General features: G+C 47.8%; 1 protein-coding gene across 2 annotated transcripts in view; it reads right to left on the bottom strand.

Moving 5' to 3' along the window:
• Positions 1–18,627, bottom strand: part of LOC140428372 (uncharacterized) — a 46,902-nt gene extending 28,275 nt beyond the window's left edge. For both annotated transcript variants that reach the window (XM_072514775.1, XM_072514767.1), the window contains exons 1-2: positions 18,268–18,627; positions 6,560–6,904 (exon numbers count right to left, since the gene is read on the bottom strand). In XM_072514775.1, the coding sequence (XP_072370876.1) occupies positions 6,560–6,904; positions 18,268–18,532 (610 nt within the window). In that variant the 5' untranslated portion in view covers positions 18,533–18,627. The remainder of the gene's footprint in view (positions 1–6,559; positions 6,905–18,267) is intronic.
• Positions 18,628–26,340: the final 7,713 nt, after the last annotated feature.

Raw genomic sequence — 26,340 nt, 5'->3', positions numbered from 1 at the left:
CAAAAATAAAAAGGAGGCATTTGTCAGGGCTAAAAGGCTGGGAACAGACGAAGCCTGTGTGGCATATAAGGAAAGTAGGAAGGAACTTAAGCAAGGAGTCAGGAGGGCTAGAAGGGGTCATGAAAAGTCATTGGCAAATAGGGTTAAGGAAAATCCCAAGGCTTTTTACACTTACATAAAAAGCAAGAGGGTAGCCAGGGAAAGGGTTGGCCCACTGAAGGATAGGCAAGGGAATCTATGTGTGGAGCCAGAGGAAATGGGCGAGGTACTAAATGAATACTTTGCATCAGTATTCACCAAAGAGAAGGAATTGGTAGATGTTGAGTCTGGAGAAGGGGGTGTAGATAGCCTGGGTCACATTGTGATCCAAAAAGACGAGGTGTTGGGTGTCTTAAAAAATATTAAGGTAGATAAGTCCCCAGGGCCGGATGGGATCTACCCCAGAATACTGAAGGAGGCTGGAGAGGAAATTGCTGAGGCCTTGACAGAAATCTTTGGATCCTCGCTGTCTTCAGGGGATGTCCCGGAGGACTGGAGAATAGCCAATGTTGTTCCTCTGTTTAAGAAGGGTGGCAGGGATAATCCCGGGAACTACAGGCCGGTGAGCCTTACTTCAGTGGTAGGGAAATTACTGGAGAGAATTCTTCGAGACAGGATCTACTCCCATTTGGAAGCAAATGGACGTATTAGTGAGAGGCAGCACGGTTTTGTGAAGGGGAGGTCGTGTCTCACTAACTTGATAGAGTTTTTCGAGGAGGTCACTAAGATGATTGATGCAGGTAGGGCAGTAGATGTTGTCTATATGGACTTCAGTAAGGCCTTTGACAAGGTCCCTCATGGTAGACTAGTACAAAAGGTGAAGTCACACGGGATCAGGGGTGAGCTGGCAAGGTGGATACAGAACTGGCTAGGCCATAGAAGGCAGAGGGTAGCAATGGAGGGATGCTTTTCTAATTGGAGGGCTGTGACCAGTGGTGTTCCACAGGGATCAGTGCTGGGACCTTTGCTCTTTGTAGTATATATAAATGATTTGGAGGAAAATGTAACTGGTCTGATTAGTAAGTTTGCAGACGACACAAAGGTTGGTGGAATTGCGGATAGCGATGAGGACTGTCTGAGGATACAGCAGGATTTAGATTGTCTGGAGACTTGGGCGGAGAGATGGCAGATGGAGTTTAACCTGGACAAATGTGAGGTAATGCATTTTGGAAGGGCTAATGCAGGTAGGGAATATACAGTGAATGGTAGAACCCTCAAGAGTATTGAAAGTCAAAGAGATCTAGGAGTACAGGTCCACAGATCACTGAAAGGGGCCACACAGGTGGAGAAGGTAGTCAAGAAGGCATACGGCATGCTTGCCTTCATTGGCCGGGGCATTGAGTATAAGAATTGGCAAGTCATGTTGCAGCTGTATAGAACCTTAGTTAGGCCACACTTGGAGTATAGTGTTCAATTCTGGTCGACACACTACCAGAAGGATGTGGAGGCTTTAGAGAGGGTGCAGAAGAGATTTACCAGAATGTTGCCTGGTATGGAGGGCATAAGCTATGAGGAGCGATTGAATAAACTCGGTTTGTTCTCACTGGAACGAAGGAGGTTGAGGGGCGACCTGATAGAGGTATACAAAATCATGAGGGGCATAGACAGAGTGGATAGTCAGAGGCTTTTCCCCAGGGTAGAGGGGTCAATTACTAGGGGGCATAGGTTTAAGGTGAGAGGGGCAAAGTTTAGAGTAGATGTACGAGGCAAGTTTTTTACGCAGAGGGTAGTGGGTGCCTGGAACTCACTACCGGAGGAGGTAGTGGAGGCAGGGACGATAGGGACATTTAAGGGGCATCTTGACAAATATATGAATAGGATGGGAATAGAAGGATACGGACCCAGGAAGTGTAGAAGATTGTAGTTTAGTCGGGCAGTATGGTCGGCACGGGCTTGGAGGGCCGAAGGGCCTGTTCCTGTGCTGTACATTTCTTTGTTCTTTGTATTTCTTGAATGGCAGGGAAGGGAGTGCAATGTTCCTCCTGCAGGATGTTTGAGGTGAGGGATGCCGTTAGTGTCCCTACTGATTTTACCTGCAGGAAGTGCTGCCATCTCCAGCTCCTCCAAGACCGAGTTAGGGAACTGGAGCTGGAGTTGGAAGAACTTCAGGTCATTCGGGAGGCAGAGGGGGTCATAGATAGCAGCTTCAGGGAATTAGTTACACCAAAGATTGGAGATAGATGGGTAACTGTAAGAGGGACTGGGAAAAAGCAGTCAGTGCAGGGATCCCCTGCGGTCGTTCCCCTGAGAAACAAGTATACCGCTTTGGATACTTGTGGGGGGGACGACTTACCGGGGTAAGCCATGGGGTACGGGCCTCTGGCACGGAGTCTGTCCCTGTTGCTCAGAAGGGAAGGGGGGAGAGGAGCAGAGCATTAGTAATTGGGGACTCGATAGTCAGGGGCACAGATAGGAGATTTTGTGGGAGCGTGAGAGACTCACGTTTGGTATGTTGCCTCCCAGGTGCAAGGGTACGTGATGTCTCGGATCGTGTTTTCCGGGTCCTTAAGGGGGAGCAGCCCCAAGTCGTGGTCCACATTGGCACTAACGACATAGGTAGGAAAGGGGATAAGGATGTCAGGCAGGCTTTCAGGGAGCTAGGATGGAAGCTCAGAACTAGAACAAACAGAGTTGTTATCTCTGGGTTGTTGCCCGTGCCACGTGATAGTGAGATGAGGAATAGGGAGAGAGAGCAATTAAACACGTGGCTACAGGGATGGTGCAGGCGGGAGGGATTCAGATTTCTGGATAACTGGGGCTCTTTCTGGGGAAGGTGGGACCTCTACAGACAGGATGGTCTACATCTGAACCTGAGGGGCACAAATATCCTGGGGGGGAGATTTGTTAGTGCTCTTTGGGGGGGTTTAAACTAATGCAGCAGGGGCATGGTAACCTGGATTGTAGTTTTAGGGTAAGGGAGAATGAGAGTATAGAGGTCAGGAGCACAGATTTGACGTCGCAGAAGGGGGCCAGTGTTCAGGTAGGTGGTTTGAAGTGTGTCTACTTCAATGCCAGGAGTATACGAAATAAGGTAGGGGAACTGGCAGCATGGGTTGGTACCTGGGACTTCGATGTTGTGGCCATTTCGGAGACATGGATAGAGCAGGGACAGGAATGGATGTTGCAGGTTCCGGGGTTTAGGTGTTTTAGTAAGCTCAGAGAAGGAGGCAAAAGAGGGGGAGGTGTGGCGCTGCTAGTCAAGAGCAGTATTACGGTGGCGGAGAGGATGCTAGATGGGGACTCATCTTCCGAGGTAGTATGGGCTGAGGTTAGAAACATGAAAGGAGAGGTCAGACTGTTGGGAGCCTTCTATAGGCCTCCAAATAGTTCTAGGGATGTAGAGGAAAGGATGGCGAGGATGATCCTGGATAAGAGCGAAAGTAACAGGGTAGTTATTATGGGAGACTTTAACTTTCCAAATATTGACTGGAAAAGATAGTTCGAGTACATTAGATGGGTCGTTTTTTGTACAGTGTGTGCAGGAGGGTTACCTGACACAGTTTGTTGACAGGCCAACAAGAGGCGAGGCCACATTGGATTTGGTTTTGGGTAATGAACCAGGCCTGGTGTTGGATTTGGAGGTAGGTGAGCACTTTGGGGACAGTGACCACAATTCGGTGACGTTTACGTGAAGGATGGAAAGGGATAAGTATACACCGCAGGGCAAGAATTATAGCTGGGGGAAGGGAAATTATGATGCCATTAGACGTGACTTGGGGGGGGGATAAGGTGGAGAAGTAGGCTGCAAGTGTTGGACACACTGGATAAGTGGAGCTTGTTCAAGGATCAGCTACTGCGTGTTCTTGATAAGTATGTACCGGTCAGGCAGGGAGGAAGGTGCCGAGCGAGGGAACCGTGCTTTACCAAAGAAGTGGAATCTCTTGTTAAGAGGAAGAAGGAGGCCTATGTGAAGATGAGGTGTGAAGTTTCAGTTGGGGCGATGGATAGTTACAAGGTCGCGAGGAAGGATCTAAAGAGAGAGCTAAGACGAGCAAGGAGGGGACATGAGAAGTATTTGGCAGGAAGGATCAAGGAAAACCCTTTCTATAGGTATGTTAGGAATAAGCGAATGACTAGGGAAAGAGTAGGACCAGTCAAGGACAGGGATGGGAAGTTGTGTGCAGAGTCTGAAGAGATAGGCGAGATACTCAATGAATATCTTTCGGCAGTATTCACTCAGGAAAAAGACAATGTTGTGGAGGAGAATGCTGAGCTCCAGGTAAATAGATTAGATGGCATTGAGGTACGTAGGGAAGAGGTGTTGGCAATTCTGGACAGGCTGAAAATAGATAAGTCCCCGGGACCTGATGGGATTTATCCTAGGATTCTCTGGGAGGCCAGGGAAGAGATTGCTGGACCATTGGCTTTGATTTTTATGTCATCATTGGCTACAGGAATAGTGCCAGAGGACTGGAGGATAGCAAATGTGGTCCCTTTGTTCAAAAAGGGGAGCAGAGACAACCCCGGCAACTATAGACCGGTGAGCCTCACGTCTGTAGTGGGTAAAGTCTTGGAGGGGATTATAAGAGACAAGATTTATAATCATCTAGATAGGAATAATATGATCAGGGATAGTCAGCATGGCTTTGTGAAGGGTAGGTCATGCCTCACAAACCTTATCGAGTTCTTTGAGAAGGTGACTGAACAGGTAGACGAGGGTAGACCAGTTGATGTGGTGTATATGGATTTCAGCAAAGCGTTTGATAAGGTTCCCTACAGTAGGCTATTGCAGAAAATACGGAGGCTGGGGATTGAGGGTGATTTAGAGATGTGGATCAGAAATTGGCGAGCTGAAAGAAGACAGAGGGTGGTTGTTGATGGGAAATGTTCAGAATGGAGTTCAGTCACAAGTGGAGTACCACAAGGATCTGTTCTGGGGCCGTTGCTGTTTGTCATTTTTATCAATGACCTAGAGGAAGGCGCAGAAGGGTGGGTGAGTAAATTTGCTGACGATACTAAAGTCGGTGGTGTTGTCGATAGTGTGGAAGGATGTAGCAGGTTACAGAGGGATATAGATAAGCTGCAGAGCTGGGCTGAGAGGTGGCAAATGGAGTTTAATGTAGAGAAGTGTGAGGTGATTCACTTTGGAAGGAATAACAGGAATGTGGAATATTTTGCTCATGGTAAAGTACTTGAAAGTGTGGATGAGCAGAGGGATCTAGGTGTCCATGTACATAGATCCCTGAAAGTTGCCACCCAGGTTGATAGGGTGGTGAAGAAGGCCTATGGAGTGTTGGCCTTTATTGGTAGAGGGATTGAGTTCCGGAGTCAGGAGGTCATGTTGCAGCTGTACAGAACTCTGGTACGGCCGCATTTGGAGTATTGCGTGCAGTTCTGGTCACCGCATTATAGGAAGGACGTGGAGGCTTTGGAGCGGGTGCAGAGGAGATTTACCAGGATGTTGCCTGGTATGGATGGAAAATCTTATGAGGAAAGGCTGATGGACTTGAGGTTGTTTTCGTTGGAGAGTAGAAGGTTAAGAGGAGACTTAATAGAGGCATACAAAATGATCAGGGGGTTGGATAGGGTGGACAGTGAGAGCCTTCTCCTGCGGATGGAAATGGCTGGCACGAGGGGACATAGCTTTAAACTGAGGGGTAATAGATATAGGACAGAGGTCAGAGGTAGGTTCTTTACGCAAAGAGTAGTGAGGCCGTGGAATGCCCTACCTGCTACAGTAGTGAACTCGCCAACATTGAGGGCATTTAAAAGTTTATTGGATAAACATAAGGATGATAATGGTATAGTGTAGGTTAGATGGCTTTTGTTTCGGTGCAACATCGTGGGCCGAAGGGCCTGTATTGCGCTGTATTGTTCTATGTTCTATGTTCTATCACTGCCTACAAAGGCCTCAACCTCAGCAGCAAAGATCCTCAAATATCTCACACCCAGTTTAATCCCCATCATTTTGATTCTTTCCCTTCCCCCTGTGTGTCTGTCTTGTGTGCATGTGGGTGGAGGGTGGGACAGTGTTTGGGGAATAGTTAGACAAGTAGATCAGTGTTACATTATTTCCATGATATGTTCATCTTTTACCCTTTTTATAAAGAAACAGTTCTAATGTTTTACTTTCAAATCTGGTGCCTGTAACTCATTGGAGAAGTCAAGGGTCAAAGATCTCAGGAAAATACTCAATTACTGATTAATTCACTTATGTTGGGACTCTGGGATCTGTGTGGCTGGAACTGACCGTGCGCTGGCCCAGGGTGTCGTAGCAAAATGTATCGCCGTCCGTTCACTGACGCTGGGTCACAATCCTGGATCTCCCTCCCTAACAGCAGTACCTACACCACATGGAGTGCAGCGGTTCAAGTAGGCAGCTCACCACCACCTTCTCCAGGGCAGTTAGGGATGGCATCTTGCCAATAAAGTATGAATATAAAACAAAACAGCTCGAGGCACCACATTGGCAAAAACCCGAGCAAACAAAGGAATCAAAGAATTAAGGTTCTGGAAGATAACTTCAAGAAGGTTCTATCTGTGAGTAAAACCACATGAGACTCATGGAAACTGTACTTACTGGTTACACACAGCTGTGATCCATTCCCACTGATATCTCCCCACACGGAGCAGTAATAGACGGCAGTGTCATTGGGCTGCACGTTGCTGATTGTCAGGATGAAGGTTTCATTGGACGTGTCTCGGGAAGGATGGAAACGCTCAGTGAAACCTGGACTCCGTTGTGTGCTGTTCTTTATATCATGGGTTAAAACCCTCTCCGTATCTTTCCCTGGCAGCTCCCGGTTCCAGTGAACATCGGTGTGTGTCACTGCGGCGTTCCGCATGGTGCAGTGTAACCGTGCAGTCTGACCCTCTGGGACACGTTCCAGACTCGGAGACTGGATAAGGACTGGAGTATTCGCACCTTTAAGAGAAAAATATCAACAAGTTAAACACCAGTCTGAAGGTTCCAAAGTGTTTAAAGGGAATGTTCGGTGTTAAAAAGCGAGAACCAGATTCTAAGACTGAACCGATGGACTGATTCATTCAAATAAAGTAAAATATATTTGTGTGAGTAAATTAAAAATCAGTTGCTTGGTTGTTGAGGATTGAATCTTGTCAAATAGAGAAACATTGTTCAATTTTTTCATTTTGTACTCATCGAGAAAAACACAGGAATGTTAAATGAAAAAGAATCACAATTTATTCTACAGCGGAAATGGTGGCAATGGGCGGCACTGTAGAGCAGTGGTTGGCACTGTTGCTTCACTGCTCTCGGGTCCCAGGTTTGATTCCCGGCTTGGGTCACTGTCTGTCGGAGTCTGCACATTCTCCCCGTGTCTGCGTGGATTTCCTCCGGGCGCTCCGGTTTCCTCCCACAAGTCCCGAAAGACGCATTGTTAGGTAATTTGAACATTCTGAATTCTCCCTCTGTGTACCCGAACAGGTGCTGGAATGTGTCGACTAGGGGCTTTTTACAGTAACTTCATTACAGTGTTAATGTAAGCCTATTTGTGACAATAAAGATTATTAAAAAAGAAAGTCAACTCTGATTGGCTGAAACGTTGCCATGGAGAATTACCTCGAATTAGAGGCTCCCAAAGCTCCTGTTGAATTGAAAGAAAGGAGCACGGCTTGAAGATATTCCTTCTGTTTGCAGACAGCCGGTATCTGTCTCGCTTTGAGCGAGTCACACATCAGCTCATGTTTAAAAGTATCTGAGTTAAATGTCAATTAGTTGAAACATATTGTTACAACTCCCTGGGCCAGTGCGCGGTCAATTCCAGCCCCACTTGACCCGGAGTCACAACATGGTTGATGTTAACTTTTATTTTACAATACCCGAGGTCTTCAGCTGCCCAATAATTACAGTCATCAGGTTTGTAAATTTAAACATAATTAACTTCTTATTAAAAATAACTAATTAAACAAGCAACAAATACAACTGGTTAACTATTATGGAATATCTATGTAATATCTAGCACCCCCACCCTTGTGTTCCTCACTCCTGCTCAAATTAAAGGTCATGGACCAAAAAAGATAGAGACCAAATAATAGAAATAGGAACTGAGGGAACAACAGGAATGCCGCTGGGAATGTGAAGAGGAATAGCTACGTCAGTGGGCAGAGTGATGTGCGTCTGGATGGACGGCAGCTCCTGATTACACCTCCCAGTCTCAGGCTCTCCCCACACCCTGTCCCCACTCACGGAGCCACACATCTCCCAATCCCTCCTCTCACATTCCAGCTCCTCTGCTTCTCTGCTCTGTGCTCCGGTGCACCAGAAATGTTGCCGGAAAATCCCTAATCCCCTCCCCATCCTGCTCACTGCTTCCCTCGGAATGATCACTTTCCCTGACAGTGAATCCTCATAATCATTCTGCTGCTGTGTACAGTCAGCCTCCCCCCACCCCCAACTCACCCCCAACCTCACCCCTCATGCACCCACCCCTCCCAACCTCACCCCCAAACTGAGTGTATCCCATTCTCCAATCACGGTCCCACAGCTGCCTCAGCTGTACGGCGTGGGGGGGGGGGGGCATCGCTGGGATGCCCCAGATCCAGGGGGGAATAGATCGCACACATGTTCACTTGCACACACCGGGGTACCACGGAGTTCCCTTCACCAACAAAAAGGGATTCCACTCTCTGAACCTCCAACTTGTGAGCGACCGGCACATGGAGATCGTGTTCGTGTGTGCACACTTCCCCGGGAGTGTGCACAACAGCTGCATCCTGGGGCAGTTAGACATCCCCGACATCTTCGAGGGACACCCCAGGGTGAAGGGGTACCTGCTGAGGACCTTTGCTGTTTGGAGGACAGTGTTAATAAGTTTGCAGATGACATAAAGGTTGGTGGAATTGTGGATAGCGATGAGGACTGTCAGAGGATACGGCAGGATATAGATCGTTTGGAGACTTGCGCAGAGAGATGGCAGATTGACTATAATCCGGCTAAATGTGAGGTTATGCTTTTTGGAAATTCTACAATATTTGGGAAATATACATTAAATGCCAGAGCCCTTGAGAATATTGATAGGCAGAGGGATCTGGGTGTACAGGTACACAGGTCAGTGGAAGTGGCAAAACAGGTGAAGGAGGTTGTCAAGAAGTCATACGGACTGCTTGCCTTCATCGGTCCGGCAATTGAGCATAAAAATTGGCACGTCATGCTCTAGTTGTATAGAACCTTAGTTAGGCCACTTGGAATACAGTGTTTAATTCTGGTCACCACACGACCAGAAGGATGTGGAGGGTTTGGAGAGGGTATAGCAGAGGTTTACCAGGATGTTGCCTGGTATGGAGGGCATTAACTATGAGGAGAGGTTGGAGAAACATGGTTTGTTCTCACGAGAGCGGCGGAGTTTGAGGGATATGCTGATAAAAGTCTCCAAAATTATGAGGGGCATGGACAGCGTAGACAGGCAAAAGCTTTGTCCCAGGGTGGGAGAGTGAATTACTGGGGGACACAGGTTTAAGGTGCAAGGGGCAAAGTTTAGAGGCGATGTGCAAGGGAAGTTTTTTTACACAGAGGGTAGCGGGTGCCTGGAACTCGCTGTCGGAGGAGATGGTGAACTCAGCTACGAAAGTGACGTTTATGGGGCACCTTGACAAATCCATAAATAGGATGGGAATAGAGGGATAAGTTCTCCGGAAGTATTGAGGGTTTTCAGTTAGATGGGCAATATGGACGGCGCAGGCTTGGAGCTGAAGGAGCCAGTCCTGTGCTGTACTTTTCTTTGTTCTTAAAGCTGCGATTCAGGAGTAGTCAATGTGAGGTCATCGTTGAATTTAACCATTTATTTGTTTACAGAGAGATGGCCAATGGGATATAGTTTCTGTTTTGGAAGGTCACTGGAGTGTAGATAATTGGTGAGGGATGGTGTTTAGTCCTCGCTGGGCAGGTCATGGGATATCACATTGGGATGTTTGAAATAAGATTTGTTTTACCATAAAAGATGCCTATTGGTCAGACTCACCACTCCTGGAGTGAAATATCCTTTCCTCACAGTTTTATTAATTGTAAATTGTTTGGGGTTTCCTGTCCGAGATCCTAACAAAAGTTGGGGTCTGGTCCGGGAACCTTCACAACTCCCCACTATCATTCATGACTGGATGTGAAAAGACAGCTGTGCTTAGATCTGACCGTCTGTCCACTCCTCCCCACACAATCCATGCTCATTTCACACACACATTCTCAGCAACGGAGCCATTTCTTTGTCTCCACAATCAAACCATCCATTCGACTGACTCTTGCTGCTCGCAATTGAGAGCCACCTCCTGCCCACTCCCAGCTCCTGATCCGGCAATCAGTCTTCACTCTCACCCACAACACTGGCACTCCACTGATCAACATCATAACTGATATCTGTGTGAATGTGATGGCCACTGTCTATCCCTCCTCAGAATCTTTCACCTCTCCACTCTGTTTAACACCACTGAGCACAGGTTCCTGTTTAAAAGTCTCCGATCCACATTCCAGCCTCTGGCACTGCTCTCTCACGGTCCCACTCCTGCTGCTCACATCATCCACATTGTATCAGCACCAAAGGATTTCTCCTCCAGTGTCTGAATGAACGCCTCTGCTGTGTCCCCAGGGCACCATCCCTGGCTCCCTCCTCATCCTCATTTCACCCTCAGAAACCTGGTCAACATTCCCATCTACACCATCACTCAGATCAGTCTCTCCACCTCCCCCATTGATCCCAATGTTCTTTCCACTCTCTCCAAATGTCTGTCCAACATACGGACTCGGCTCAAAGTTTCTCTGCAGCTCAGTAAACAGCCACACGGCACTAACCTCCCCAGACACCCCCTCAGGATAAAGCCAGAGATGTGGAACTTTGGGGAATTGCTGAAGCTGAGCTCAGCTTCTTCCCCACAGTGAACCCATCAGTAGGATCACTTTACATCACCTCCTAGCTCTTCATCATCACAAACCCATCTCCAATTCACTCATCTGGAAGAGGTTATTGCTGTGGGTAATTGGAATGAAAACTCTACTTTCTGGTTACATTCAGCAGGCTTCCATTCCCATAGACGCTTCCCCACACTGAGCAGTAATTAGGTCCAGTGGTTAGGATCTAGAAAGTACTGTCTGAGAGTGTGGTGGAGACAGATTCACACAGCGAGTGGTTAGGATCTGGAATGTTCTGTCTGAGAGTGTGGTGGAGGCAGATTCACACAGCGAGTGGTTAGGATCTGGAATATACTGTCTGAGAGTGTGGTGGAGGCAGATTCACACAGCGAGTGGTTAGGATCTGGAATGTTCTGTCTGAGAGTGTGGTGGAGACAGATTCACTCAGCGAGTGGTTAGGATCTGGAATGTTCTGTCTGTGAGTGTGGTGGAGACAGATTCACTCAGCGAGTGGTTAGGATGTGGAATGTACTGTCTGAGAGTGTGGTGGAGACAGATTCACACAGCGAGTGGTTAGGATCTGGAATGTACTGTCTGAGAGTGTGGTGGAGACAGATTCACACAGCGAGTGGTTAGGATCTAGAATGTTCTGCCTGAGAGTGTGGTGGAGACAGATTCACACAGCGAGTGGTTAGGATCTGGAATTATTTGTCTGAGAGTGTGATGTAGACAGGTTCACATGGCGAGTGGTGAGGGACAGACAGAGTCAGGTATAGAGAAGGTGTCAAGGAGTGTCGACCAAGTTGGAGGGAAGTACCAGGGGCAGTCTGTTAACCACCCATGGTGGGGACTTCAAACCTGTTCAACCACCAAAACCACCTCCTTCTCAACTAAACCCTTAGATTCTGTCTCAGTTAGAGACTGGGGGACAATGCATGTTGGCCATGTTACAGAAACACGTAAAACTGTTGTGGCCCACGGAATGCCAAGGAGAGTGTGAGCTGAGAAGTCTCCGGCCGTGTTGGAGGATGAATCGGTACCGGCCAACCCAGATTTTTCCAAACTGCAGAGCTGAGCAGAATCCTTTTGAATCTCTCCCCCAGAAGAGGGGGATTCTCTCTCAAATCTCAGTTTGAACCCCCTTCAGGAACACAGAGCAGTTAGTGAGTACTCAAAACCTGAATACAGAGCTGGGGAGGGGGATCTTTCCGGTTCCTCTCCCATTAAAAGTACCAGACCTCTCAAAGGCCTCAGGAAAATGCTGCTCTAATATTCTGTGTAACTGAGACAAGTTGTTGGTGAGTCTGCTGAAGCTGACCACATATCAGAAACTCAGCAGGTTTGAAGTGCATCTTCCGTGGGTAACGCTCAGCTCAACACAAGTTGAAGCCTGTCCCCAGAGGGGATCCTACGGCCTGAGAATCCGGCCTGAATGGCCCAGTTTGAGGTTCCAAACCCTCCGATGGTTCAACACCTCGTATTCTGAAGAGATCACGGCCTACAAGGACCTCAAACTCAGCAGCAAATATCCTCAAATATCTCACACCCATTTTAATCCCCATCATTTTGATCCTTTCCCTTCTCCCCTGTGTGTCTGTCTTGTGTGCATGTGGGTGGCGGGTGGGACGGTGTTTGGGGAATAGTTAGACTAGTAGATCAGTGTTACATTATTTCCATTATCTGTTCATCTTTTACTCCTTTTATAAATAAACAGTTCGAATGTTTTAATTTCAAATCTGGTGCCTGTAACTCATTGGAGAAGTCAAGGGTCAAAGATCTGAGGAAAATACACAAATTACTGGTTAATTCACTTATGTTGGGACTCTGGGATCTGTGGGGCTGGAACTGACCGTGCGCTGGCCCAGGGTGTCGTAACAAAATGTATCGCCGTCCCTTCACTGTCGCTGGGTCACAATCCTGGAACTCCCTCCCTAACAGCAGTACCTACACCACATGGAGTGCAGCGGTTCAAGAAGGCAGCTCACCACCACCTTCTCCAGGGCAGTTAGGGATGGCATCTTGTTAATAAAGTATGAATATAAAACAAAACAGCTCGAGGCACCACATTGGCAAAAACCCGAGTAAACAAAGGAGTCAAAGAATTAAGGTTCTCGAAGATAAGTTCAAGAAGATTCTATCTGTGAGTAAAACCACATGAGACTCATGGAAACTGTACTTACTGGTTACATTCAGCTGTGATCCATTCCCACTGATATCTTCCCACACGGAGCAGTAATAGACGGCAGTGTCACTGGGCTGCATGTTGCTGATTGTCAGGATGAAGGTTTTATTGGACGTGTCTCGGGAAGGATAGAAACGCTCAGTGAAACCTGGACTCCATCGTGTGTTGTTCTTTATATCATGTGTTAAAACCCTCTCCGTATCTTTCCCTGGCAGCTCCCGGTACCAGTGAACATCGGTGTGTGTCACTGCGGCGTTCCGCATGGTGCACTGTAACCGTGCAGTCTGACCCTCTGGGACACGTTCCAGACTCGGAGACTGGATAAGGACTGGAGCATTCGAACCTTTAAGGGAAAAATATCAACAAGTTAAACATCAGTCTGAAGGTTCCAAAGTGTTTAAAGGGAATGTTCGGTGTTAAAAAGCGAGAACCAGATTCTAAGACTGAAACGATGGGCTGATTCATTCAAATAAAGCAAAATATATTTGTGTGAGTAAATTAAAAATCAGTTGCTTGGTTGTTGAGGACTGAATCTTGTCAAAAAGAGACACATTGTTGAACGTTTTCATTTTGTCCTCATCGAGAAAAACACAGGAATGTTAAATTTCAAAGATTCACAATTTATTCTACAGGGGAAATGGTGCCAATGGGCGGCACTGTAGCGCAGTGGTTGGCACTGTTGCTTCACTGCTCTCGGGTCCCAGGTTCGATTCCCGGTTTGGGTCACTGTCTGTCGGAGTCTGCACATTCTCCCCGTGTCTGCGTGGATTTCCTCCGGGCGCTCCGGTTTCCTCCCACAAGTCCCGAAAGACGCGTTGTTAGGTAATTTGAACATTCTGAATTCTCCCTCTGTGTACCCGAACAGGCGCCGGAATGTGGCGACTAGGGGCTTTTTACAGTAACTTCATGACAGTGTTAATGTAAGCCTATTTGTGACAATAAAGATTATTAAAAAAGAAAGTCAACTCTGATTGACTGAAACGTTGCCATGGAGAATTACCTCGAATTAGAGGCTCCCAAAGCTCCTGTTGAATTGAAAGAAAGGAGCACGGCTTGAACATATTCCTTTTGTTTGCAGACAGCCGGTATCTGTCTCGCTTTGAGCAAGTCACACATCAGCTCATGTTTAAAAGTATCTGAGTTAAATGTCAATTAGTTGAAACATATTGTTACAACACCCTGGGCCAGTGCGCGGTCAATTCCAGCCCCACTTGACCCGGAGTCTCAACATGGTTGATGTTAACTTTTATTTTACAATACCCGAGGTCTTCAGCTGCCCAATAATTACAGTCACCAGGTTTGTACATTTAAACATAATTAACTTCTTATTAAAAATAACTAATTAAACAAGCAACAAATACAACTGGTTAACTATTATGGAATATCTATGTAATATCTAGCACCCCCACCCTTGTGTTCCTCACTTCTGCTCAAATTAAAGGTCATGGACAAAAAGAGATAGAGACCAAATAATAGAAATAGGAACTGAGGGAACAACAGAAAAGCCGCTGGGAATGTGAAGAGGAATAGCAACGTCAGTGAGCAGAGTGATGTGTGTTTGGATGGACGGCAGCTCCTGATTACACCTCCCAGCCTCAGGCTCTCCCCACACCCTGTCCCCACTCATGGAGCCACACATCTCTCAATCCCTCCTCTCACATTCCAGCTCCTCTGCTTCTCTGCTCTGTGCTCCGGTGCTGCAGAAATGTTGCCGGAAAATCCCTAATCCCCTCCCCATCCTGCTCACTGCTTCCCTCGGAATGATCACTTTCCCTGACAGTGAATCCTCACAATCATTCTGCTGCTGTGTACAGTCAACCTCCCCCCCACCCGCACCTCACCCCTCCACCCTCACGTCACCCCCCACCCCCACCTCACCCCCCCAGCCGAGTGTATCCTGTTCTCCAATCACGGCCCCATTGCTGCCTCAGCTGTACGGGGCGGTGGGGGGGGGGGGGGGAGGGGGGGGCATCACTGGGATGCCCGAGATCCAGGGGGTAATAGATCGCACACATGTTCACTTGCACACACCGGGGTACCACGGTGTTCCCTTCACCAACAAAAAGGGATTCCACTTTCTGAACCTCCAACTTGTGAGCGACCACCACATGGAGATCGTGCTCGTGTGTGCACACTTCCCCGGGAGTGTGCACGACAGCTGCATCCTGGGGCAGTCAGAGATCCCCGACATCTTCGAGGGACACCCCAGGGTGAAGGGATACCTGCTGAGGACCTTTGCTGTTTGGTGGACAGTGTTAATAAGTTTGCAGATGACATGAAGGTTGGTGGAATTGTGGATAGCGATGAGGACTGTCAGAGGATACGGCAGGATATAGATCGTTTGGAGACTTGCGCAGAGAGATGGCAGATTGACTATAATCCGGCTAAATGTGAGGTTATGCTTTTTGGAAGGTCTAAAATCTTTGGGAAATATACAGTAAATGCCAGAACCCTTGAGAATATTGACAGGCAGAGGGATCTGGGTGTACAGGTACACAGGTCAGTGGAAGTGGCAAAACAGGTGGAGAATGTTGTCCAGAAGACATACGGAATGCTTGCCTTCGTCGGTCCGGCAATTGAGCATAAAAATTGGCAAGTCATGCTCTAGTTGTATAGAACTTAGTTAGGCTACTTGGAATACAATGTTTAATTCTGGTCGCCACACTACCAAAAGGATGTGGAGGGTTTGGATAGGGTTTAGCAGAGGTTTACCAGCATGTTGCCTGGTATGGAGGGCATTAACTATGAGGAGAGGTTGGAGAAACATGGTTTGTTCTCACTAGAGCGGCGGAGGTTGAGGGGCATCCTGATAAAAGTCTCCAAAATTATGAGGGGCATGGACAGAGTAGACAGGCAAAAGCTTTGTCCCAGGATGGGAGAGTCAATTACTGAGGGACACAGGTTTAAGATGCAAGGGGCAAAGTTTAGAGGACATGGGCAAGGGAAGTTTTATTACACAGAGGGTAGCGGGTGCCTGGAACCCGCTGTCGGAGGAGATGGTGAACTCAGCTACGAAAGTGACGTTTGTGGGGCACCTTGACAAATCCATAAATAGGATGGGAATAGAGGGATAAGTACCCCGGAAGTATAGAAGGTTTTCAGTTAGATGGGCAATATGGACGGCGCAGGCTTGGAGCTGAAGGAGCCGGTCCTGTGCTGTACTTTTCTTTGTTCTTAAAGCTGCGATTCAGGAGTCATCAATGTGAGGTCATCGTTGAATTTAACCATTTATTTGTTTACAGAGAGATGGCCAATGGGATATAGTTTCTGTTTTGGAAGGTCACTGGAGTGTAGATAATTGGTGAGTGATGGTGTTTAGTCTTCGCTGGGCAGGTCATGGGATATCACATTGGGATACAGATTATGTAATTAATGGGAGGAGCCAGGTCTGCCAGTGGTTTTCACAGGTTTGTCAGAGGATTTGAGTCTGACAAGACAGAAGGATTTTCAGGTTGTTCTTGAAAGGGCCTCTCTCGCCAAAGGTCTGCACAGAGAACATGGAGTAACCCTGATTGTCAACTTTATTTATGATTTTGAACTGGAGCGGTTTGATTATTTGGAATATATATATTGGTCGGAGTAGAGCACGAGGTAAGTTTTTTTCCTTTTATTTATGAACTGTTTCACTGATAAATGTAAAGTTATTTCTTTGCTGTCAATGTGGTTAAAGGGGCCGGGTTAGCTCAATGGGCCAGACAGCTAGCTTGTGATGCAGAGCGAGGCCAGCAGTGTGGGTTCAATTCCCGTACAGTCGGAGGTTATTCATGAAGGCCCCGCCTTCTCAACCTTGTCTCTCGCCTGAGGTGTGGTGACCCTCAGGTTAAATCACCACCAGTCAGCTCTCCCCCTCAAAGGGAAAACAGCCTGTGGTCATCTGGGACTGTGGTAACTTTACAATTACTCACTGATGCACGATCAATGACCACTAAAGCGAGGTTGTAGTCCAACTGAAGGCTTTAATAAGCTAGATGTTACCCCCAGCAGCTCAGGTACAGAGTGAAGGCTGCTGGGGCGGCAGGGGCTCTAATACCCCGCCTTGCAGGGTGGAGCTACCATACAGCTTGACCAATAGGAAACATACAATATCTACCAATGGTGTTCCAGCATTACCAGGTACCGTAATACCGCTACACAGACTACCAGACTTACAATGTGGTTCATTTTGTGTTTAAATTAAAGTTTGTTTCACTATAAAAGATACCTATTGGTCAGACTCACCACTCCTGGGGTGAAATATCCTTTCCTCACAGTTTTATGAATTGTAAATTGTTTGGGGTTTCCTGTCCGGGATCCTAACAAAAGTTGGGGTCTGGTCCGGGACCGTCACAGCTCCCCACCATCATTCATGACAGGATGTGAAAAGACAGCTGTGCTTAGATCTGACCGTCTGTCCACTCCTCCCCACACAATCCATGCTCATTTCACACACACATGCTCAGCAACGGAGCCATTTCTTTGTCTCCACAATCAAACCATCCATTCGACTGACTCTTGCTGTTTGCAATTGGGAGCCACCTCCTGCCCACTCCCAGCTCCTGATCCTGCAATCAGTCTTCACTCTCACCCACAACACTGGCACTCCACTGATCAACATCATAACTGATATCTGTGTGAATGTGATGGCCACTGTCTATCCCTCCTCAGAATCTTTCACCGCTCCACTCAGTTTAACATCACTGAGCACAGGTTCCTGTTTAAAAGTCTCGGATCCACATTCCAGCCCCTGGCACTGCTCTCTCACGGTCCCACTCCTGCTGCTCACATCATCCACATTGTATCAGCACCAAAGGATTTCTCCTCCAGTGTCTGAATGATCGCCTCTGCTGTGTCCCCAGGGCACCATCCCTGGCTCCCTCCTCATCCTCATTTCACCCTCAGAAACCTGGTCAACATTCCCATCTTCACCATCACACAGATCAGTCTCTCCACCTCCTCCATTGATCCCAATGTTCTTTCCACTCTCTCCAAATGTCTGTCCAACATTCGGACTCGGCTCAGACAAAGTTTCTCTGCAGCTCAGTAAACAGCCACACGGCACTAACCTCCCCGACACCCCCTCAGGATAAAGCCAGAGATGTGGAACTTTGGGGAATTGCTGAAGCTGAGCTCAGCTTCTTCCCCACAGTAAACCCATCAGTAAGATCACTTTACATCACCTCCTAGCTCTTCATCATCACAAACTCATCTCCAATTCACTCATCTGGAAGAGGCTATTGCTGTGGGTAATTGGAATGAAAACTCTACTTACTGGTTACATTCAGCCGGCTTCCACTCCCATAGACCCTTCCCCACACTGAGCAGTAATAGACGGCAGTGTCACTGGGCTGCACGTTGCTGATTGTCAGGATGTATCTGTTGGAGTCGATGTGTCTGGAAGGCAGGAAACGCTCAGAGAAACCTGGAGACCGGTCTATGTCATTATATGCATAATGTGTTAAAATGCTCTCCCACTGTTTCCCTGGCCGCTCCCGGTACCAATCAACCTTGTAGTCTCTCACTGCGTATTTCCGCATGGTGCACTGGAACCGTGCAGTCTGACCCTCTGGGACACGTTCCAGACTCGGAGACTGGATAAGGACTGGAGCATTCGCACCTTTAAGAGAAAAACAAAATCAGTGAGTTAAATTCTGAGCTGAAAGTTTCCTGTGAGTATTTAAAGGGACTGTCCAGGCAGTAGAAGTTCTGTGTTGAAGAGAGGAAACAGCTTCTGAGACTGATCTAGTTGTGTTAGTTTGTGAATGATTTCTATCCTGGGGGTTACTCTGTGCTGATCTCAGCAGTACAGATGTGTTGATATAATTGTGAAATGCAATATTGTTCTCACACTGTGGAACAGCTCTCTCAAACACACTGACCTCTCCCAGTTAGTGTCTCAATGAATTCCTGGCATGTGGGTGTCGCTGGCTCGGCCAGCTTTTATTACCCATCCCTAATTGCCCTGAAGGAGGCGGTGGTGAGCTGCCTTCTTGAACTGCTGCAGTCCATGGAGATTGGAGTTATCTTTACTGAACCAATAGTGGGAGAGTGTTTCTCACAATAGGAAGTAGGTTTGGGAATTAGAATGGGAAGTGTCTGCAACATTCGAAGAGGCTGTCAGATATTTAAAGGGACAGGACCGCCCCACGGATCAACAGAGCCACAGCCTATTGGGTTTGTGAAAACTGAGGCCTCTCCCCAGGTTAGGGTCCGGGGGGTCAGATTGGGAGAATGGCGTCTCTATCCCTCCATTCCTCAGGTACAGGATCTTTACCAGCTGCTACTGCCATCTTCAACACAGAGGGCATGGGAGTGGGGGTAACTGAGAGAGACTGGATATAAACCTGAGGGAGCCAAACCCTGTCCCTCCAACTGACATTTTTAATATTGGTAAAGGGCACGGAGCCAGTGGTGGTCCCAGGAGAGGCAAATTGAGGGAAATACAGCTCAGGTAGTGAGTGAACCAGTGGATCGCTCTGGAAGGTGTTGGGTGGTACAGTGGTTAGCACTGCTGCTTCACAGCTCCAGGGACCCGGGATCAATTCTGGCCTCAGGTGGCTGTCTGTGAGGAGTTTGTACATTGTCCCCGTGTCTGCGTGGGTTTCCTCCGGGAGCTCCGGGTTCCTCCCACAGTCCAGAGATGTGCAGGTTAGGTGGCTTGGCCATGTGCGGGGATACCGGGATAGGACAGGGATAGGACAGGGGAGTGAGCCTGGCTGCAGTGCTCTGCCACTGCAGACTCTGATGGGCCGAATGGCCTCCTTCTGCACTGTAGGGATTCTATGATCCCTCTCCCATCCCAACCGGGGAGAGTTTGGTGACGGGAGGGAGCAGAGAATCCAGCAGGAGAGGAAAAGCCGGAAACCCCCGGGTATAAAAAAGTTTGTAATTCCCCTGAAGGCGGATTATTCGTGGCTCAGTTATCCTGCTGCCTGGTGGTGTGATTGCAATTTGCATTCATTTGCATCTCATGAATATTCAATTTAACAGCAGCTCGTCAATATCCCATCAGGCCTTCCTATCGTGCATCACACCAGCGGGAAATCATGTCGGACTCGAACCCGATTGCAAAAGAGAAGCATGAACGAGATGGACCTCAGTCATCGTGTTTTCGGGATCCTTAAGTGGGAGGGGGAGCAGCCCCAAGTCGTGGTCCATATAGGTACAACGACAGAGGTAGGAAAAGGGATAGGGATGTAAGGCAGGAATTCAGGGAGCTAGGGTGGAAACTTAGATCTAGGACAAACAAAATTATTATCTCTGGGTTGTTACCCGTGCCAAGTGCTAGCGAGACGAGGAATACGGAGAGAGAGGAGTTGAACACGTGGCTACAGGGTTGGTGCAGGAGGGAGGGTTTCAGATTTCTGGATAATTGGGGCTCATTCTGGGGTCGGTGCGACCTCTACAAACGGGATGGTCTACACCTGGACCAGAGGGGTACCAATCTACTGGGGGGGAAATTTTCTAATGCTCTTCGGGAGGGTTTAAACTAGTTCAGCTGGGGCTTGAGAACCTGAATTGTAGCTCCAGTATACAGGAGGTTGAGAGTAGTGAGGTCATGAGTAAGGTTTCAAAGTTGCAGGAGTGTACCGGCAGGCAGGAAGGGGGTTTAAAGTGTGTCTACTTCAATGCCAGGAGCATCCGGAATAAGGTGGGTGAACTTGCGGCATGGGTTGGTACCTGGGACTTTGATGTTGTGGCCATTTCGGAGACATGGATAGAGCAGGGACAGGAATGGTTGTTGCAGGTGCCGGGGTTTAGATATTTCAGTAAGCTCAGGGAAGGTGGTAAAAGAGGGGAGAGGTGACGTTGTTAGTCAAGAACAGTATTACGGTGGCAGAAAGGACGTTTGATGAGGACTCGTCTACTGAGGTAGTATGGGCTGAGGTAAGAAACCGGAAAGGAGAGGTCACCCTGTTAGGGGTTTTCTATAGGCCTCCGAAAAGTTCCAGAGATATAGAGGAAAAGATTGCAAAGATGATTCTGGATAGGAGCGAAAGCAACAGGGTTGTAGTTCTGGGGGACTTTAACTTTCCAAATATTGACTGGAAACGCTATAGTTTGAATACCTTAGATGGGTCCGTTTTTGTCCAATGTGTGCAGGAGGGTTTCCTGACGCAGTATGTAGATATGCCAATGAGAGGCGAGGACATATTTGGTACTGGGTAATGAACCAGGACAGGTGTTAGATTTGGAGGTAGTGAGCACTTTGTGATAGGGACCAAAATTTGATTATGTTTACTTTAAAGATGGAAAGGGATAGGTATATACCGCAGGGCAAGAGTTATATCTGGGGGAAAGGCAATTATGATGCGATGAGGCAAGACTTAGGATGCATCGGATGGAGAGGAAAACTTCAGGGGATGGTCGCAATGGAAATGTGGAGCTTGTTCAAGGAACAGCTACTGCGTGTCCTTGATAAGTATGTACCTGTCAGGCAGGGAGGAAATGGTTGAGCGAGGGAACTGTGGTTTACTAAAGCAGTCGAATCACTTGTCAAGAGGAAGAAGGATGTTTATGTAAAGATGAGACATGAAGGTTCAGTTAGGGCGCTCGAGAGTTACAAGTTAGCTAGGAAGGATCTAAAGAGAGAGCTAAGAAGAGCCAGGAGGGGACATGAGAAGTCTTTGGCAGGTAGGATCAAGGATAACCCTGAAGCTTTCTATAGATATGTCAGGAATAAAAGAATGACTAGGGTAAGATTAGGGCCAGTCAAGGACAGTTGTGGGAAGTTGTGCGTGGAGTCTGAGGAGATAGGAGAGGTGCTAAATGAATATTTGTCGTCAGTATTTACACAGGAAAAAGACAATGTTGTCGAGAATAATACTGAGATTCAGGCTACTTGACTAGAAGGGCTTGAGGTTCATAAGGACGAGGTGTTAGCAATTCTGGAAAGTGTGAAAATAGATAAGTCCCCTGGGTCGGATGTGATTTATCCTAGGATTCTCTGGGAAGCTAGGGAGGAGATTGCTGAGCCTTTGGCTTTGATCTTTAAGTCATCTTTGTCTGCAGGTAGAGTGCCAGAAGACTGGAAGATAGCAAATGTTATCCCCTTGTTCAAGAAGGGGAGTAGCGACAACCCCGGTAATTATAGACCAGTGAACCTTACTTCTGTTGTGGGCAAAGTCTTGGAAAGATTTATAAGAGATAGGATGTATAATCATCTGGAAAGGAATAATTTGATTAGAGATAGTCAACGCGGTTTTGTGAAGGGTAGGTCGTGCCTCACAAACCTTATTGAGTTCTTTGAGAAGGTGACCAAACAGGTGGATGAGGGTAAAGCAGTTGATGTGGTGTATGTGGATTTCAGTAAAGCGTTTGATAAGGTTCCCCACGGTAGGCTACTGCAGAAAATACGGAGGCATGGGATTCAGGGTGATTTAGCAGTTTGGATCAGAAATTGCCCAGCTGGAAGAAGGCAAAGGGTGGTGGTTGATGGAAAATGTTCAGACTGGAGTCCAGTTACTAGTGGTGTACCCCAAGGGTCTGTTTTGGGGCCACTGCTGTTTGTCATTTTTATAAATGACCTGGAGGAGTGCGTAGACGGATGGGTGAGTAAATTTGCAGATGACATTAAAGTCGGTGGAGTTGTGGACAGTGCGGAAGGATGTTACAAGTTCGAGAGGGACATAGATAAGCTACAGCGTTGGGCTGAGAGGTGGCAAATGGAGTTTAATGAAGAAAAGTGTGAGGTGATTCATTTTGGAAGGAATAACAGGAAGACTGTGCTAATGGTAAGATTCTTGGCAATGTGGATGAGCAGAGAGATCTTGGTGTCCATGTACATAGATCCCTGAAAGTTGCCACCCAGGTTGAGAGGGTTGTTAAGAAGGCGTACGGTGTGTTAGCTTTTATTGGTAGAGGGATTGAGTTTCGGAGCCACGAGGTCATGTTGCAGCTGTACAAAACTCTGGTGCGGCCGCATTTGGAGTATTGCGTGCAATTCTGGCCGCCGCATTATAGGAAGGATGTGGAAGCATTGGAAAGGGTGCAGAGGAGATTTACCAGGATGTTCCCTGGTATGGAGGGAAGATCTTATGAGGAAAGGCTGAGGGACTTGACGCTGTTTTCGTTAGAGAGAAGAAGGTTAAGAGGTGACTTTATTGAGGCATACATGAGGATCAGAGGATTAGATAGGGTGGACAGTGAGAGCCTTTTTCCTCGGATGGTGACGTCTAGCACGAGGGGACATAGCTTTAAATTGAGGGGAGATAGAAATAGGACAGATGTCAGAGGTAGGTCCTTTACTCAGAGAGTAGTAAGGGCGTGGAATGCCCTGCCTGCAACAGTAGTGGACTCACCAACACTAAGGGCATTCAAATGGTCATTGGATAGACATATGGATGATAAGGGAAAAGTGTAGATGGGCTTCAGAGTGGTTTCAGAGGTCGGTGCAACATCGAGGGCCAAAGGGCCTGTACTGCGCTGTAATGTTCTATGTTCCATGTTCACTCGAGATGTTGAGGTGAGTAACACACAGATCCTGCCCACCATCGCGCTGCGTCACTCCTGTTACACTCAGCACCTCTCTGCTGGGGCCACTAGTTTGTGCCCTTCAGCTCCAAGCAGAGCTGGTCTTTTTGGACAGAATGTGCTGCGGGACCCATGGACCATCCACTCCAATGGTCCTACGTTCCCCCAGAGGTGTGGTGCGTGGTGAACGGGTTGCTGAGGAAGACAAGTGGGACAATGAGGAAGGAGGTTTGTGCAAGTGCGGGTGGGGAGGAGGGGATGGGGCAGGGTGGGAATGTCCATCACCATAGCAACTGGATCCACAACATCTGCTGCGATGGTTGCTGGGGGTTCAGGGCTGCCCACTTTAACATTGGCTGATGACTCTGGTGCATCACCCTCAGACTCGAGCTGAGGAGAGGTACAACGCTGCTCACACCTCCACACCCTCCCTCATAGAGCAGACCATCGTACCTCTGAAGATGCGACAGGAAGGAAAATAAGAAAAGTGATAGGCAGAGAAATCAAGGCCCTTTGTCTGATAATGAAGTTGTAAAAAAGTGTAGGGATGGAACAAGGAACGTTAAAAGGACTAACCTTAAGGTTTTATACCTGAACGTGCAGATCATTTGAAATAATGGATGAATTAGTTGTGCAGATAGATGTAAAGGGATTGGACCACTGAAAAATGAGGCTGAAGAAGTAATAATAGGAAACAAAGAAATGGCCAAGGAACTGAATAGTTACTTTGCATCAGAATTCATGGTGGAAGACACCAGTGGGATGCCAGAGCTCCAGGAGAATCAGGGGGCAGAGGTGAGTGTCATGGCCATCGCTAAGGAGAAGGTTCTGGGGAAACTGGAAGGTCTGAAGGTGGATAAATCCCCTGGACCGGATGGACTACACCCCAGGATTCTGAAAGAGAAGCTGAGGAGATTGCAGAGGCATTGCTGATGATCTTTCAGGAATCATTGGAGGCAGGGAGGGCCCCAGTGAACTGGAAAGTGGCTAATGTAATACAGCTGTTTCAGAAGGGAGGGAAGCAGAAGACGGGAATTTATAGGCCGATAGCTTGACTTCGGTCATTGGTAAGCTTTTCGAGTGCATTATTAAAGATGAGATCGCGGAGTACTTGGAAGTGCATCGTGAAATTGGACTGAGTCACACGGCGTCGTCAAGGGGAGGTCATGTCTGACAAATCTGTTAGAGTTCTTTGAGGAGGTAACAAGGAAGTTAGACAAAGGAGAACCAGTGGATATGATTTATTTAGATTTCCAGAAGGCGTTTGACAAGGTGCCACATAGGGGACTGTTAAATAAGTTAAGGTGTTAAGGGTAAGATCCTGGTGTGGATAGAGGATTGGCTGACTGGCAGAAGGCAGAGAGTGGGGGTAAAGGGATCTTTTTCAGGATGGCAGCTGGTGACAAGTGGTGTGCCTCAGGGGTCTGTGCTGGGACCACAGCTTTTCACAATATACATTAATGATCTGGAAGAAGGAACTGAAGGCACTGTTACTAAGTTTGCAGATGAAACAAAGATGTGTCGAGGGACGGGTACTATTGAGGAAGCGGGGGGCTGCAGAAGGACTTGGACAGGCTGGGAGAGTGGGCAAAGAAGTGGGATACAATGTGGAAAAGTGTGAGGTTCTGTACTTTGGAAGGAGGAATGGAGGCATGGACTATTTTCTAAATGGGAAAATGCTTAGGAAATCAGAAGCAGAAAGGGACTTGGAAGTCCTTGTTCACGATTCTCTTAAGGTTAACTTGCAGGTTCAGTCGGCAGTTAGGAAGGCAGGAATGTTTTTTGAAAATATTTTTTATTCTCCTCCGTTTTCACATTTTCTCCCAAATTTACACCCACAATAAACAATAATCAGTAACGAATGTAATGTCAATCCCCATATCAATAACAACGATCCCACCCTCCCACCAAACCCCAGACATTGGCCCACATGTTAACATAAAAAAATGACAAAAAGGAATCAGGAATCACCCATAGTCAGCATTAACACGCACAGTCGCCCTCGCCCCCACCCTCCCAGCCCCCAACCCCACTAATGTTCGATGTAATTCAATTCTCGAAAGTGCATAATGCATGCAGCACGGTAACATAGTGGTTAGCACAATTGCTTCACAGATCCAGGGTCCCAGGTTCGATTCCCCGCTGGGTCACTGTCTATGCGGAGTCTACACCTTCTCCCAGTGTGTGCGTGGGTTTCCTCCGGGTGCTCCGATTTCCTACCACAGTCCAAAGATGTGCAGTTTAGGTGGATTGGCCAGGATAAATTGCCCTTAATGTCCAAAATTGCCCTTAGTGTTGGGTGGGGTTACTGTATTATGGGGATAGGGTGGAGATGTGGGCTTCGGTAGGGTGCTCTTTCCAAGAGCCGGTGCAGACTCGATGGGCCGAATGGCCTCCTTCTGTACTGTAACTTCTATGAATAACGCCCATGAATTGTAGAACCACTCCATCCTTCCCTTCAGTTCAAATTTGACCTTTTCAAGCGTTACGAATTCCAGCAGGTCCCCCCGCCACTCCAGGGCACAGGGTGGAGAGGTTGATCTGCACCCTAACAGGATCAACAAGACGAAGGCTACAACATCTGCCTCAGCGCCCGTTTCCATCCCCGGTTGGTCCGACATTCGGAATATGGCCTCCCGAGGGCCCGGGTCCAGTTTCACGTGCACCACTTTAGAGATTACCCGAAACACCTCCTTCCAGTAATCCTCCAGCTTTGGACAGGACCAAAACATATCAACGTGGTTTGCGGGGCCTCCCCTGCAATGTTCACACACATCTTCTACCCCCTCAAAGAGCTGGCTCATCCTCGCCCTTGTACGGTGCGCTCTATACACCACCTTCAGCTGTATCAGCCCCAACCTCGCACATGAGG

The sequence above is a fragment of the Scyliorhinus torazame genome, chromosome 1 (genome assembly GCF_047496885.1).
Source record: "Scyliorhinus torazame isolate Kashiwa2021f chromosome 1, sScyTor2.1, whole genome shotgun sequence".
In the NCBI taxonomy this organism is placed as follows: Eukaryota; Metazoa; Chordata; class Chondrichthyes; order Carcharhiniformes; family Scyliorhinidae; genus Scyliorhinus; species Scyliorhinus torazame.
Note: the sequence above shows the minus strand (reverse complement) of the source record. Positions and strands in the feature narration are given on the sequence as shown.